The sequence below is a fragment of the Eutrigla gurnardus genome, assembly GCF_963514095.1.
Source record: "Eutrigla gurnardus genome assembly, chromosome: 10".
NCBI lineage: Eukaryota > Metazoa > Chordata > Actinopteri > Perciformes > Triglidae > Eutrigla > Eutrigla gurnardus.
The window spans coordinates 20,146,160-20,162,796 of NC_139924.1; the positions used below are offsets into that span (position 1 = coordinate 20,146,160).

Consider the following 16,637-nt stretch of genomic DNA (forward strand, 5'->3'; position numbering starts at 1 on the left):
AAAAAAGTCATAGTGTAGAATGTCACAGTAGTGTGTCAAATAAATATGTCGAAAAAACTAAAACAATATATAGTATAGTTTATTAAAAAATGTTGAAAAGTCATAGTGTAGTAAGTTGAAAAAAGTGACAATAAGTTATAGTATTTTTCTATTGTATGTAGAAAAGGGCTGTGGCTACTATCATAGTTTACTACCACAGGTGTGACTGTGTGTGAATGGAACCTGGAACCCTGTCTGAGCGCTTTGAGTGTCTTGAAAAGCGCCATACAAATCCAATCCATTATTATTATTTATTATGTTGAAAAAAGTAAAAAGTCATAGTATAGCATGTCGGAAAAAAATGTAAAAAGCCATTGTATAGCATGTTCAAAATTGAACGTCATAGTAACCAAAAAAAAAGTAACAAAATAGTATGTTGAAAAAAGTACTTAAAAAAGTATGTAAAAAAATAGGAGAAGTCATAGTATAGCATGTTGAAAAAAGTCAAAGTTTATAGTATGTCAGATAAAAAAAATCATTACTTGTAAACGTTAAACTTTTTCTCTTGTTTTTTTTGTTTTTTTTAGTCTGTTTGCAGAATTAGTCCTGTATAGGTGACATAACAGAAAAGCGCTTTAAACAAACTCCACATTTTATGATGGTAATTGGCACATTTGCTTTATTTTGAAAACAGACATTGAAACCATTTTTATTTTTATTTTTTTTCTCACAAGTTTGAACTCCTTGATAAGGTTGAAACTGGACATTGCACTCACTGGAACATGGGAAAAGTATTTTTTGTTTGCTCATTTGTTTGATTTTTCTTTTTCCTTTTTTTTTGCGTAACATCAGTGCATTTTTATATTTATTCCCTATTTTTCCAATTCATATAAACTGTCATAACAACACCAAAGACATCAAAAAGAAGCCGCCACACCTCTTAAGTTTTTGTGACTGCGAAAAAGTTCCTCTCAGAGGGAGAGTTCCCATCATGCATCTGGTTCGATGGTTCATGCTACTGTTCTCACATTTGGTTGGCAGAACACAAATCATTATGTAAGAGCCAGTTACATCAATACTATAGCTGACGTCTAATAGTTTACTATATGCTTATGTCATTTAAATGGCAACAGGTCCTTTACTGTAAATGTGAGTAGACAGGGAAGTTTGTAAAAGGGGTGTAAACCAAGCTTGAATGACTCAAGCAGAAAAGAGAGAGTAGTAGTCTTGTCCTATATGTGGTTTTTGGATTCAGGATAAAGCTGGCCAACTGGAAATGTCACACATTTAATAATACATTCTATTCCCCATCCCATGTTTCAGTACATTACCTATTTGGAGTGTTCTCAATACAATTGTAGTGTTGAAAACTGGAATTGCATTTTAAACCAGCATGTTTTTTGTGCGTGCATTTGCAGAAGTACAGATTTTATTTGCTTAATGTGTTTAAATAAAGTGCATTGCAATGCAAATAAAGTGTGGTGCAGTCGCAATGCATGTTAAATGTGCAACTATTCCAGTTGGGAGCGTCCATTCCACTACTGATTCACTTACAATAGATAGTGAAAATCCAATCCAATCCTCCTCCTCCTCCTAAGCATCATCATCATCCTCATCATCATCATCATCATCATCAAGATAACAATCATTTTTCATAATCAACATCATCATCATCATCATCGTCACCACTTCCTCATTGTATTAGCTTGAGCCAAAAAACGTAACGCTGGAAACTCCCCCAACATGAGAAAATCATTGCCACACAAAAAATGACAAACAAATAGAAACGGACTGCCTTCACATTGGGAAGGCAAAGAGAAACCTTTTTAGATTTTTGTTTTTGTGTTATTCTTCATACTCTTAATTCTGCTTTCATTAGGTTAGACTTCGCCTTAGTCATCCTTTGACTCGGTGCCCTCCGCCGCCGCAGCTGCCGGGGTGGCCTCCTCTGCTTTAGACTCATCTGCAGCATCTGGAGGGAGGGAGGGAAGGAGGGTGAATGGTAAAGAAAAGGGCAAAGCAAGAGAAGCCAAAGGAAAAGTGGAGGGAAAGGGGACATGACAGATAGAAGGATGGTCGGAGAGAGTGGAGAGGTAGAGAGAGAATTAGCCTGTGGGGAGGAGGTTTTACATTGGGAGGTTGGAATAATAAAGATCTGGGTATTCTGGCTTCAAAATATTTCACATCAGAAGGTATACTAAAGCACAAGGTAACATTCTAAAGGCAAGATAATGTGGCTTAAAAATAATACACAGAAGGAACTGTGTAATTCCATGTTGTTCACAAGATGTCAACTCTACTAACACTGAGAGCACGTCTGTCAGAAGATGCAACCTAATGTCTGAAATCCCACATTGGCTGTGTAAATAATAAAGGAAGAGAGTGCTCCTAATGGACCCATGAAGCATTTGAACTGGCACACAACGCTAACAGCAGCATCCTGGCCTGTCACATCGAATACTGTGTGATGCACACAGTGTACTGCTCTGTAACAACATCCGCTGGTGGCTTACTAAGAGGTGAATACTGCTGAATAAGGATCTATGATACACTAGGCATCACTCTAATATTGAACTGCTGCATCAAATTTGTCTTTACATGATTCAATACTGCTTCTTTAATCCTGCACTATATGTTATTTTGCTGCTAGTAAATTTGTGTTATTGTATGTCTGTAGTCCACAAAATAATAGCTGGACTGCAATGATTTGGAGACCTTTATTTTATTGTTTTTGACCAGTCTATTATACAAGTGCCCTGAGAGCGGTGAGCTCATGCCGTGATGATCTCATTCTCCTTTAATAGGAAGAGGAGACATCAAAGAATGACATCATTGCATTGGAGATTGGGGTGATAGAGTGCATGTGTGTGTGTGTGTGTGTGTGTGTGTGTGTGTGTGTGTGTGTGTGTGTGTGTGTGTGTGTGTGTGTGTGTGTGTGTGTGAGGGCGAGGCAGAGAGAAAGACAGAAGAGTCAGGCGAACATGTCTATGTTAGCGCTTGCACTAATGTGTGACTCACACAGCGCGATCTTCCAGGTAACACGTAATTAGCTTGTTAGCCAGCATGACAAGACTTCTCTCCAGCCACTGAACTGCATGATGCAAATGCAATTTTACATCTTCAGATTCATACAGCTAAAGCACATCAGTTCTGGAATGCTGACATCAGTATGTACACCAGTAAAGGTGGCTAAAATGCTGAGAAGTTTGGAAATAAGTGTCAGAGATGGGAAGACAAACGCCCAAACTCTGGTGTTCGTCATCTTGGTTTGCAGATTCCGCCCACTGATTTCACTGAATGTTAATAAGAGAATGACCCATAGTTTACTGTGAAACTTCTAACTCTGATGTAGTAGAGTTGGAAGCATAAGACCTGGCATCAGTCATCACCCGAATAGCGTTTTGGATGTACATTTTTCCAACTACAATTAATGTTTTTAATTTTGTTTTTAGCATAAGGCATGTCGCAACTCGATTTGTCTCAATTCAAAGAACAGACATTTCCATGTGTACCCCAGGTCCGTTTTGTTTTCTTTTCGTTTGTTGGCGCTACGGGTCAGCACCGTTCTGATTTTCAAAGCTATGCAGATGACACCCAACTATTAAAGCCCTATTTAAACCACATCTCTGATATTTATGAATTTATAGATAGCCAAAAAACAGAGGTCCTCAATTTTGGTACAAAAGAGCAATACAAAATTGCATTTTACTATGCACGTTACACCTGAGGCTAAACGATCTGGGTGTTATTATCTAACATTCCTGCTGTGTACATTTACCTTTATTAGAAGTAGGCTCTTACAGAAAGAAATACAGCTGTCAGATTCTTAACTGGTTCTAGGAAAACTAAAGGCTGTCAAGATTCATCTGAGTGAAGCCTGAAACATACTAGGTGGAGAATTTGGATCATAGCCTCATAAATCATTCAGTCCGATCAGAGTACCTAGTGTCTACCTAGACACATTTTAAAAGTGTATTGTGTAAGATATAGACAGAATGTTATTTTAAAACATTCCAAAAATAAATGAATATTATCAACGGATTGTTTAGAAGCAATAGTTTTGAAACAATGTCAAAGACGCGTAGGTATTGTGTTGTGTTGCAAAGATATCTAGTGAAATGAACATGCTAACCACCTAGCCCTGGCCCATCCTGCATTGCTACCTTGTGAGGAGGAGAGCGTGCGGCAGCTCCAGGTGACAGTTGGAGGAGCTTCAGCAATGTGCATGTGACAGCTGAAGGTTTCTTTGCTGCACGCTCTCCTCCAAGCAAAATAGTCATCAACCACAGATTTAAACCAATACACAAACTATCAAAATGTAACATTACACAGACCTACAGCCTGTGGCACAGCAGACACACAGATGGCTAACTTGAACTCGTGAATTTTTATTCTGACAGGCTCGCAGATCTGTTCTTTTCTTTTCTTTTTTTTCCTCATTTTTATGACTAATGACCCAGTGCAAGTGGTGAAATGCTGCCCACTATTCTTTATAGGTATACATTTTTTTGTACATGTATTTCGTATTGCAGCTTTAAGTAAGTGACATGGTTATAAATATTTATTTTCAGTTGGTAGCAGATTGTGGCCTGCATTTGATTCTTAATTAGCAGTTGTTTGTCAAGTATTGTTTCTTAATGACAGGCTCCCCCCGAGCAGATCGTGACCAGTAGAGATCATTAATCATTCATTGAAATCAGAGCACCTGTTATCCCAGCTCTGCTCCATGCAGGGCAGCTATCCCATCGAGGTGGTAACTATGACAACAGGAAGACAGTTCTGCCTAGGTGACCTAGTTTCCGAGTAGTTCTCCAGTTGGTGTGTGTGTGTGTGTGTGTGTGTGTTCCTACCTACTCCAGACTGAGCATGCTCCATTAACTATACCTTTCTGACCGAGTCTGAGCGTCTTTGGACCAGAAATATGAGTAATGTCAAGACTTTGTTGCATCAATGTTATAATGTAATTTCAGGGCGACATCATACTTGGACTTCTGTCTAGTGATGGTTTGATTTAAAATCTAAAGCTGGTGTCCAGGGGGTCCAGACTGCAAAGTTATTATCAAATATATTTCATTTAATGTGATGTATAAAGAAGATTTAATGTCGTCATCCGTTTCCACCACTATTTGTGTCTTAATTTGAATAAATGAAATGAGATTAATAAGACCCGTCTGAGATGTCCGTGAACCTTTATGACTGACACAACGTGATGTTTTTCTCATTAAGCAAACCACAGCCTCGCTTCTTAACAATAGCTCTGATCATTCACAAGATAACACTAAAGCCCATTGTATGACCCTGCATTTCTATCCCTATCTCCGCTTCATCATTATGGAGTTTCCATCTTGTAGAGGCTGAGATACAAGTCTGTCTAATCTAATATTGAGCTGTGTCTCTGTGTTAACCAGTGAATGGTGGAGCACTGCCAAAGATCTTTAAGACTTTACAAGCAGATATTTCCTGTGGTGCACACACACACACACAGTGTGTTTTTTTTACAGTAAGTAATTGCTTTTTGATTGGTGAGGGTGTATGGGATTATATTTTCCGCTGAACTCGGTGCACCCTCGCAGACGTGCATACCTGAGTAAATGTTAGGTCCTGTCCAAGTGGGCTAATTGTATTTGGCATGTGCTTGTGTGAATGTGATGGCTTTTAAGTCAATCCTAACTTTAATGAATGGAAGTTAAATGATTAAATATAATCTGCGTAGCCTACCTTGTTTATCTTTTGTTTGGTTAGGCTCCTCCTTCTCAGCTGTCGGGCTGACAGCAGCAGGCACATCGGCTTGTCTGGCCTCCTCCTTCTTCTCTTCGCTGTCCTCCTCCTTCTTCTTCTCTTCAGCTGTGACTGTGGTGGGACTCTTGGCCGCCGCCGCTGGGGCCTCCACCTCTTTGGGCTTCTCCTCGACTTTCTCCTCTGCTTTTGGCTCCTCTTTTTGGGGCTCAGAGGGCGCTGTGGCGGCCGTAGGTGAGGCGGCAGCAGCAGCAGCCGGTGCTGCCGCTACAGGAGACGTCGCTGCGCCTACAGGAGAGGCAGCAGCAGCTGCCGGAGAGTTAGCTGGCTTTTCAGCCACTGGGCTTTTGGCTTGGCTCGTCTCTTCCTCCTTCTTGGCCTCCTCTCCTGCAGCTTCCTCTTCCTTTGCAGGTGCCTCCTCTCCTTCCACTTTCTTTGCCTCCTCTCCTCCCTCCGTCGCCTCCTCTGCAGCAGCAGGACTATCTCCTTCCTTCTCTTCTTCTCCGTCTTTCATCTTTTTCCGAGTTATGTGTCCTCGGAAGCTGGCCTGTATTTTAGTGGCAGCCTTGTGGGCCTTGTCCTCGGGTTTGTTGGTGGTGCCATCTTGTTCAATCTTCTGGTCCGCCTCCTCATTCTTCTCCACCTGGGAGCCGAGAGAAAATACAGCAAGTTAACATCTACTGCATTGCCATCAAGCAGATCCACTGGAAACCAGCAAGGGAAAGTACTGGTTGTAATGCTAAAAAGAGTCTCTCTACTGTGGGGGTATGTTTGAGGATAAGCATCCCAAAATATCATGCTGGCAAAGAAAGGGACAATTAGGCATGAGTTGAAAGGTATAAGCTGTGAGAGAAGGTTTATTGGTTAACTTGTGAATGTTTGTATTTATAGCCAATATTGAAGAATTTTAGGCTGAATTTTAGACTGGGGAAAGTTAGGTTAGGGTTTCAGGACTGTTTTAGAAAATGAGTCAAAATATAGGACTGGATGAGGAAAAAGGGAAGGAATAGGACAGTACACAATGTAAACTTGAAAGCGGTTCGATGATATTACCTTCTGTAACCGGGTCCATAGCTGTCCATCAAATTGTGGGTTGTGCTATGAGTCATATAAATCTAATGAAAAGAAATCAAATCAAATAAAGGAATGAATGATGAGCACTGAAAGTGGCAAACAAAATGAATCAGTACATTCTAAATGAATAGGCAAACAAATCAAGGTAAAGTGTTCTTCTAAAGCATTCAACCAATCAAAAAGCTTTAAATGTGCACCTTTTAACTGAATGTGAATAAGCAAAATGAAGCAAACACAAACGGTCAAAGAGCACGCATGCAGTGCAGCATCAGTTAGCCAAATGATAAAGATGTGAAAACCGTGGAATCTATGTTTTTTTGTCTATCCAGGTATCAAGTCTTTGTCAGGATTTAGAGATTACTTTGACAATAGAATGGATTAACATACTAACACTGGCATTTGGGGCACGACAAATGACTCTCAGCATTTAATGCAGTTATTCAACAGGCATGAGGTTGATATTGTCCTCTTTAGTGAATAATTAAACGTCTCGATGGCATTTACTAATGTCCCCTGGATTCCCTGCTAATAAAATCGTCAAAATTGTAACCAGAAACATGTTAGCATTCAAAAAGAAGTCTCTCTTTCTCCAAAATAATGAGCCAATCTCTATTCTGTAGGTACAGTAGTTCTCTACGGCTCCGTCTCTGGCTGCTAGGGAACGAGCTGCCTGCTAGAATTTCCTCAGCATTCACTGCCATACCCCTCCCAACCATCAAAGGTTACCTTGACAACCGGAGTGCTAACTCATCACAGTGCTGTCTGCTGGTTGGTGCTATGAAAGACTTTATGTCACCCTGATTGGCAGTGCACCTGACCCCTCAGGGGAGCGCTCCAATAGGAACTCGTAAATCAGGCGGAGCAATCAGCACGGCTAAGGAGGGGTTGTGTGTGTGATGCAGCGGCAGGGTGTGGTGCAGGGCCAGCGGGGGGGCCAAATGGGGTATATGCATCAACGCTGGCGGTGTATGTCACTGAGCAGCAGCATTGGATCTTTTTTTAAGGTCAGTGAATTGGAGTGGAAATGGTTTTCAAGACGCGATTCGATACGTCCATCAGTCTATGTCCTGATACCTACTGTCTATAGTGTCATTATATCGGATATGGGGTTTGACTCGGACAGCTCGCCGTGTGAGGAATCACATCTGTGAGACATGATTTAAGAGCCAGGGGCCCTGAACCAACATGTCTTCTTCAGGGTCGGATTGTCAGCCCATATTGGAGGAGAGAGGCCAAGGTGCAGCTGTGTTGGTGTATTCACCTCCTCCACCTCTCTTCACATGCCATCCCCAGGGTTCAGGGTGTAAATCCAGCCAATGGCCTTTTTGCCATTCCTAATATACACAATCTTCCTGAAGCAATTTTGTGCAATGTGATATTAAAAAAAAGAAAAAACAAGAAGCTTGATGCAGCTCACTGTGAGAGCAGATTTTCAGGAGCCCTTAGAGTGCTCTACAGAACGTATTGATGATTTATGTTGAAATATAAACTACAGCTGTTTACTTAAAGATCAGATATTATAAGTGTAGAGATAAACTTTAGCAAGTGCCGTGTTATTAGACCAGACAGCCAACATGGAGACAGACAAAGCGCCACTGGCACACCTGCTGTTCTTAATAATATTCAGGTCTCTGGTGACTTATTGGGCTTTTACTATGTCTGATCTCATGGGTACTTACAATTGCCAAAAAAAATTGACCCAAGCACTTAACTCTAAATAGAATTACTTACTGGCTGCATGCAGTGAGTCAGACAGAGAGAGAGAGAGAGAGAGAGAGAGAGAGAGAGAGAGAGAGAGAGAGAGAGAGAGAGAGAGAGAGAGAGAGAGAGAGAGAGAGAGAGAGAGAGAGAGAATGCAATGGATGAGGGTATTTGGGAATATGGGGGTATGACATCATTGTTGGAAGGAGGGTATATCATTCACTTTAGAGATTTGAGTGTGTGTGAGTGCCAATATAATAAAATGACAGATTGGTGATCTCATCTTCAGTGTATGAAGGCAGGAAAGAAGGATCACAGTTTGACCACAATGATAGTGTCATCATTTGAATTATTGATATTTGTCTGCATGCATCACCCTCAAAAGTGCTGTGCTGTAAATGACTGTTGTGTCCACAGACCGTAAGATTGAGAACGCTGAGCTCATTTGACCCGTCATATCAAACGTACTATACTGTGGTGTACAACGTACCTGTGGGTTAATGACTAAGGTAGTTGCTACGTCAAAATATTGTCTTATCTAAACAGACAAATGATTGAAATCCTTGAAGAATTGCTTCCTGACTGGTAAATGAACCCTGGTCACGTAGCCTCCTGCAGGCGCTATTCCACTCTGTGTCTGTGCGGCACACATTTTCATTCATAAATACAGCAGCACCTCCCAAAGGTACAGCACACCGCAAGGTTCACTCCCTTTAAGTCTTCACACCGAGACCCATGCCGCTTAAACTCTGGATTGAGGCAATATATTTGCATTATCAGGTTAATCAAATGAGTTATTACAATTAGCCCGCAGTGTTTCCTCTTTGAACATGGTCTTTCTGGTTGCCATAGATACGCTACATTAACCACTTAAAACGTATTTCTTTTTTTATACAGCAAAAAGTATAGGAATATTTGCTATAATAGTGCTTTTCTTGCATGATTGTAAAACAGATTATGCAATTATAAAAGCTTTAGTATGATATAGCAATATTAAAAGCTCACTCTAGGACACCACACTATGTATGTAATAAATAATGAAAACGTCATAATAGAGTGCCATTCACCAAAGGACGCCTCTGCCTTTATTGTCTGTAAAGGTAATAAACGACCATGCTCAATTGTCTTCGGTACACTATCTGACGGCTGGATGTGTCTATCATTGCTTTCAATATCAGCTGCAGCCTGTGCTCTCTCCATGTCTCCGTCCTTGGGTGGGCATCGGCTGCCGTGAGAACCACACCCCAGTCAATTGCTTTACCGACAGATCCATAAGCACACACAAACACCATCCCCCAACGGTGACACACAGTAACAATCCACCACCTTCCAACTGTCTTATTGCCAGTGCCATTAGGGACTTGTTTCAGGACGGGGGGAAAGACACGGAGGTGGGTTTTATGCCGGTTGATTTATCACAGCAAACACCAGGCGTGCATATAATCATGTTTATTATTATTTATTTTTTTTAGGTGTATTCAAGCGAGAGACTCCCTTTTCACCTCGCTGCCAGACCCGGCCTTGGATCTAGGGGAAAGAAATATTAGAGGTACATTTTGCAATTATAATGGTGGAGCTTTGCTGAGGCCCTTTTATCACAAACCGACCAGGTGCAGCTGCTGAAATTATAGTAGCTTTAATGTGTTATTATTGAAGATTTGGTTGTATATTAAAACACATATTGTAATAAATAAAACATATAGAGCATTTATTGAAATAACATTTATCATATTACCACCGTTTCTGAGCAGGCGGTGAGTTAATATTAGCCACCCTGCTGGTGGCACACATACGTCCTGCAATGACACCTCTCTCCTGAAAATCCTAGTATAATTTTAATGGCTGTCTGCTTTTCTGCAGGAACCATCCAGACACTAAAGAGCCACGACTAGCTGCTGTCTGCTGAATATCTTCCTTCCCTTCTTTCTCTTTCTGTCTTCTGTCGTCTTTCACTCTCTTTCTCACTGAGCAAAGTACTACCCACTCATTCCCTCTCTTTCTGTCCCTCTCTCTCTCTCTCTCTCTCTCACACACACACACACACACACACATACATACAGACACAGTGGAGCACCACACCCTTTTAGCCAGCTATCTCCTGCAGATAGGAGAGGGGAGGCTCAGGTGGTGACTGCCACAGCCGCTGCTCGCCATCGCTCTCTCTCTCCCTCTCTTTCTCTCTCCCTCCCTCCCTCTCTTTCTCTCTCTCTCTCTCTCTCCTTTGACGATGAATTGATGAGCGATGTTAAAGGATGCACTGTTTCCTTTTACGACGGCCCAGGAAAAGATGCTCTACAGCAACTAATAAGCGGCCATATGCCAGCGTCGTTACATCCTCCGGAGCAGCCTTTAATTCAATTACAGTGACTCTCTGCCCGAACAAAGGCTCCACAATCGCCATTGATCTATGGGTTGGATTGGGAAAGAGGCGAGTGAAAGTGGAGGGGAGCTGGAGGGAAGGGTCTAGGGCAGGAACTGGAAATACGGGCTGTGGCTAGTGCTTTTGGCTGAAGCCAGGCTCTGGAGCAAAGGGACTTTGGCTGTGCATAAGCTGCAGGAGATAACCAGGTAGCAGATTGGCGCTTGGTTGATCCCGGTGGGAGGAGGAGAACTAGGGATGGAGTCGGGGCGGAGATGGAGAAGGGCACATACAGGAGGGATTTTGAAGTACTGATATTAAGGGGGAAATGGCAGCTTTGGGTTGGCCTGGTGATGGAAGGAGACCTGAGTTCAAGGTAAACCTGGAAGAACTTGATCCTTGATCTCCCACCGAAATCTGAGCATCTTCTGTGCCGATGAATTGTGTTCCACAACTGCATGGGACTAAGCTAAAGCTGGGGGCCTACGGAGGAGACTTAGCAGCCACTCCCATGGTGAAGATGTTGCAAAAGCACTTAACACTCCACAATGGCAGGGCCCGCAGCAATATTGCCATGTTTAAAGCAGCAAACCGTGCTCTCTGCTCATCCATCCATGAAGACCACGGAGTCTGTCTGGATTAATTTATGCCTCGGCTCCTCAAAAGCAGGAGGCAGGGGTATAAGTGCTTGTAGGCCGGGAGGATATTTTCCCCTTTCTTGAGACGCGCACGCTCAAGGCAGCGACAGCGTTCTGTGGGAAAAAGCCAGTGCCTCACCCACATGGCTGCAGTGTGCAGCGTGCCGGCTTCCTTTCTTTTGATCTTTCTCACCTCAGTGCCAGCCCATCTCCTCCAACCATCATCCCCTGTTCTGTCACCAGCACATTTCCTGCCGGTTGTAACCGCCATCCAGTTCCCTCTTTGCCTTTCGGCTTTGCTGCATGCCTGCCTCTCCCTACCTTCCCCCATACCTTGACAGACTCCCTCCCTGTCTCAATCCTTTTTTTTTTTCCCCCCCTCTATTTCTCAGCCCACGAGGTTCCCTTCGCTCTATACCTCGTCTCGCATCTTTCCCTCCTTCCATCTACCTCCATGTGGACCAGCTACAATCCACCCCACCACTCGTTCTCTCGCTGCCCGCCTGCCTCTCTGCGTCCTGCTCTTCCTGCATGTCTTTCAACTGGAGAGTCTTGCTTCCTTTCTCTCTCTCTCTCGCTCTCTCTCTCTCTCTCGCTCTCTCTCTCTCCTCCTTGCCAGAGTTAATATGACTCATCCCGGCTAACATTTAAGAAGCAATCAAGTGGCATCAGAATCCAGCGTGCGATAAAATCACGATCCGTTTGAGATAGGAGGCAGGAACCCCCTGATCACACACAAAAAACCCACGATAGCTGCTGAAATACCGAGTGAAGCACAGGAGGGTGCCACCTTCTTCGTCTGTCCAGACCCACCCCGCTTCCATGCAACACCTTTTTTTTAAATTATTGTTCTCTGGCGCCGAGATTACGGGTTATTAAACACTACCCAACACCAGCCTTTCACACCCTTTAAATAAGTGCACACTTCATAGTACCCTCAATTGACAGCATCCACTTACAAAGCTGGAGGGCTATGATAATCCATTTAGACTCATTTATTCCCATTGTATCCCCCCGAGGCCACTGACACGATGGTGCTGCTCACGCCGTACCCCACCCTTTTTTTCCCTCTCTGTGGAAATTTACTTTCCCGTGTCACCCATTTCTGCACAAGATAAGAGAAGTAGAAAAAGACACCGAGATCCATGTTTAAGGCGTCAATTCCAAACACACACAGGTTGGTCACAGGAATAGAAATCTTCAGTATTTCAGAGATGTAGACAATCTAGCAAGAGCCTTCCAAAAAAAATATTTTTTCACTTTTTTTCAAGTGCATGATCAATATCGGGGGGATGCCAGGCACCCCGAGATTGAGTTACAGACTTGTCTTCCCTCTGCAAGTACAGTGTGGGGTCTGAAAGGCATTGTGGCAACATCCATTCATGCGGGATAATCACATTAACTAGGCGTGTCTGGGCTCTGTGGGTACACTTCTGTAAAAGACAAGCAAGGCCCAGAGTCAAAGCAAATTACACCCACATTTTCTCTAATCTCCCCACAAGCACGCTGATCTGACTACAAACCAACAGGCACAAAGTTTAAAGTTGAATTGCATCATTTTTTTTTTTTGTCATTATGAAAGAGCTGGGAAATATTGATGAAGCAAATCAGAGCATTTTACCGGTTTGGTTCTTCTTATGCAGCACAGCATAGTTGTAGTTGTATCCTCTCTTTTTTTTTCTTCTCTGCTTCTTTCTTCCCTTTTTCCTCCCTTTCACTTTTTCTCTCACCCTCTCTCTCTCACCCTCTCTCTCTTTTGAGCGTACACACTCTCTTTCTCTCTCTCTCCCTCTCTCTCTCTCTCTCTCTCTTTGGCTGTATCAACAGCTAAGCCGCCCAGTGCATTTACTCATCCCAGTTTGCACACACACGCTCTTCAGTCGGTCTGCCTGGGCGCACCTCTCTCTCTTTCTCTTACTCGATGCCTGACAATGACTACAAGCCCGCCCTTTAAACCCCTCCCTTCCCACCGCCCTCCCTCTCTCCTCCCCTCTCCCCTTCACACTATCCCTCCTCCTCCTCTTTCTCCTCCTCCTCCTCTTGCTCATAGTGATGAACCCCCCCACCTCTTTTAGATCAGCACTCCTCTTCTACATCTTCTCACCCTCCTCCTCCTCCTCCTCCTCCTCCTCCTCCTCCTCTTCTTTTTCAGCCAGACTCTAGCAAAAAACCTGCGGCCCCACCCTAAAAAGGCTCTTGCTTCATGACTGACTGGATACCGCCAATTTTTTCTCTGATACATCGTTTTTTTTCATTATTGTGCTTTATTTTTGTCTCTCTACCACTACCCCTCTTTTTTATCCCCTCCCCTTCCACACACACAAGGAGGTGTCCTTTTTCTTTTAAAAAAGAAGCTCCCAAATGGAAGTCACCTCCTCCGACTGCTCAGGCTCCCACTCAGTCTCTGTGTTATACATGCTCTGGATCTCTGATCAGTGATATGTGTCTGTGAGCATTGCGTCCAAATTGCCATGGCGATGCCAAAAGCCTTTTTTTCCTGGCACAGCCGGGGGCATCTCTTGCCAGCAGAGACGTGTGAAAGAGAGCAGTGATGATCGCACGTACACACGTACATATACGTAGACACACACACACACACACACACACAGTGCTCTTAGGACACGTCACCCGCACCACCAACACCCCCACCCCCATACCCAGCGCGCTCTGTTCTCATGGAAACACCAGCAGAAAGTCTAGAAGAGCAGAGGAGTGTGTGTGTGTGTGTGTGTGTGTGTGTGTGTGACAGAGAGAGAGAGAGAGAGAGAGGGATGGAGGTAGGTAAAGGAAGCAAGAGGGTCGGGTGTGGCAGGCAAGGCAAAGTGCCTCCCGTTCCCTCTCCCTCCCCCCCTTTTTTCTCCCTCTGTGCCCACATTTGCACGGAGTCTGGTTTAAGGAGCAGCCTCCACGCATGCATTATCCCTACAACTACATTTATAACCATTACCGTACAGTGAGGCTCGCAGGCGCATGCTCATGCAAACACCCACACTCTATTTGTCTTTCATAATACACACAAACACACACACACACACACACACACACACACACACACACACACACACTACACAGTGTGGTGACAGAAAAGTCCCCACCCCCGCTCTGACACCGACGAGCGACAGCAGATGCTACAGACACAATGAGGATGGAGGGAGGGATGGATGGCAAACAGGAGGATAGGTGGATGGAGGGGGATGAGTCCGGAGGGGTTGTGCTCTGCTATTCTTCTCCCTTACAGGATTATTCCACATCCAGTTCACTGAGGGGAAATCATTAACCCGCACCGCTGAGCCACAGCCTTCCCGGTGGTCGCTGCCGCCACACAGGGAAATCTTGCACCGTTACTTTGCTGTACTACATCATCGCTATGTGTCACCGGGCTCTGTAGCAGCCCGTGTGACACAGACACTGTAATAATGCAGGGTTCTGCTGAGTATGCACGGTCTTACTCGGCACTGCCCTGCTTTACTTTTAAACAGCTATGCGCATTCATAGAGCTGCCAGTTGACAGTTCCCTGCTGGGTCATTTCACTGGAATAACTATAGCAGATAAGTGTCTTGCTCAAGGGAACAGACTGACTTGTTTTTTTTTTTTTTTTACAAGATCCCACTTCTTAGCTTCAAATGTAGCCTACAGGTGAAGAATCAAAAACGAACAACTTGAATGAAAATAATGATGACAATTATGGGAATCATATGTCTCAATTAGTCATCAGATTAGAGCTGAAATGATGAGTCAATTAACCAATTAGTTGAAGCAGATAAACCATTTTGATAATCAATCAATTAAGTGTTTTTTTTAGTTACTGCTTCTCAAATGTGAATACATTTGAGAATACATTTGTTACATAACAAACAACATGTTAACTTGTAACTTTTAATTATGGGGGGTATTCGCCACTATTTTCTGACAGGTTGAGTAGAACCTGTGGCGCTCTTGGTGGCTGAATACTTTGTCACACATCTGCCTATAATTATGTATTGTGCTCTTCTATCCTATTTAGAGATTTTGATCCAAAGGCATTCGCTCAATTGCAAACACATTCTATTTGCTGCACATGGATGAAAAGGTTTTACAACATTAACATTTAAACAACAAGTTGCAAATCGTTGTCCACACTGGGAACAAGAAGTCCTTTTAAGAGAGTAATACAGCAAGACAGGCATAAAACAAATGATTGGGAAACAAATCCCCGAGAGCCAAATCAAGCCGACGCTGGGGTGGCGGTAGCTAGAGAAACAGAGTGTGTGGGAAGGTCTTTGAAAACAAAAATCCATCTGCAATTGCAGCAGGTTGGCCAGCAGTTGACTGCAAACTGACCTAGCCTATAGTAGCAGCTCCTCTTCTTACCGTCTTAGAATGCTAATCTACAGTATGTCCCGCCATTTGATTGCTCTGTTAAGCAACTGGATCTGCTGCTGCGCTGACCACAGAGATCAATATTGTCACGCTGTCCTGACAGCATCGAGAAGCGGTCAAGAGGTTTGTTCTCCCAACGCTTTTCTGTATTGGTTGCTGATGCTTACTGAATTCCCAAAAAATAGGACATCCATCTCACAATGTGTTGACAATTTTCGAACAAAAATGACTCAACGATGGAAACCAAAATCATCAATCCATTGAGGGCTGGATTCAAAATAACAGATTTCTAAGTAAAAAAATCACAGGAACTCATCATGTGTGTTTGGCCCCCACGGACCTGTATAAACTCCTGACACTGTCTGGGCATGCTCCACATTGAGTCAGCGGTGTAATTCCCAGTGTTAGTTGTCCTCCTTTTTATATTTATATTTAAATAAAGCATGCTGTAAATGTCTTGCTTAGTGTACCTTTGAATACATCCTGTTGTTTGTTGCATTGTCCATCAGCAATGCAGTCTGTCCTTTCAGTCTGACAGTGATGAAGCTCCTTGTTTGCAGCATGAAAGGTCACTGTATCTGTGAAAGCCAATGAGATTCACATGCAATCTACCAACTGCAAAGTAAAAGCCAAATGCACATCACCGTTATAATCAATTTATTTTTGCCGTTATGAAAAATTGCCAACACAAACGCCAAAAACTCAGGCAGCCCAAACTACTTCTGCAACATCAAAAAATATTGAGCAACCTTTTTTAAAATCTTTAAGGTCCAATAAGTAATCTTTTCAG

The 16,637-nt window shown here is 43.2% G+C and overlaps 1 protein-coding gene across 2 annotated transcripts; it reads right to left on the bottom strand.

The window, feature by feature from the left end:
* Positions 1-843: 843 nt before the first annotated feature.
* gap43 (growth associated protein 43) lies at positions 844-13,421 on the bottom strand. Of its 2 annotated transcripts, none has more exons than XM_084019420.1 (3): positions 13,109-13,421; positions 5,698-6,358; positions 844-1,951 (listed from the first exon to the last, which is right to left on the bottom strand). In XM_084019420.1, the coding sequence occupies exons 1-3, from the start codon at positions 13,136-13,138 to the stop codon at positions 1,872-1,874; spliced, it is 771 nt and encodes a 256-aa protein (XP_083875546.1). In that variant the 5' UTR covers positions 13,139-13,421; the 3' UTR covers positions 844-1,871. The 2 variants fall into 2 exon arrangements, with proteins under 2 accessions (XP_083875546.1, XP_083875547.1); XM_084019421.1 differs by having other exon boundaries at positions 844-1,942; positions 13,109-13,417.
* Between the last annotated feature and the right edge of the window lie 3,216 nt (positions 13,422-16,637).

Excerpts from the sequence above, each read along its gene's own strand:
- gap43 (XM_084019420.1), bottom strand. The coding sequence starts at position 13,138 with ATGCTGTGCTGCATAAGAAGAACCAAACCG. Across the intron at positions 6,359-13,108 it reads GCATAAGAAGAACCAAACCG|GTGGAGAAGAATGAGGAGGC; the intron begins GTAAAATGCTCT and ends CTCGGCTCCCAG. Across the intron at positions 1,952-5,697 it reads CCAAACAAAAGATAAACAAG|ATGCTGCAGATGAGTCTAAA; the intron begins GTAGGCTACGCA and ends CCCTCCCTCCAG.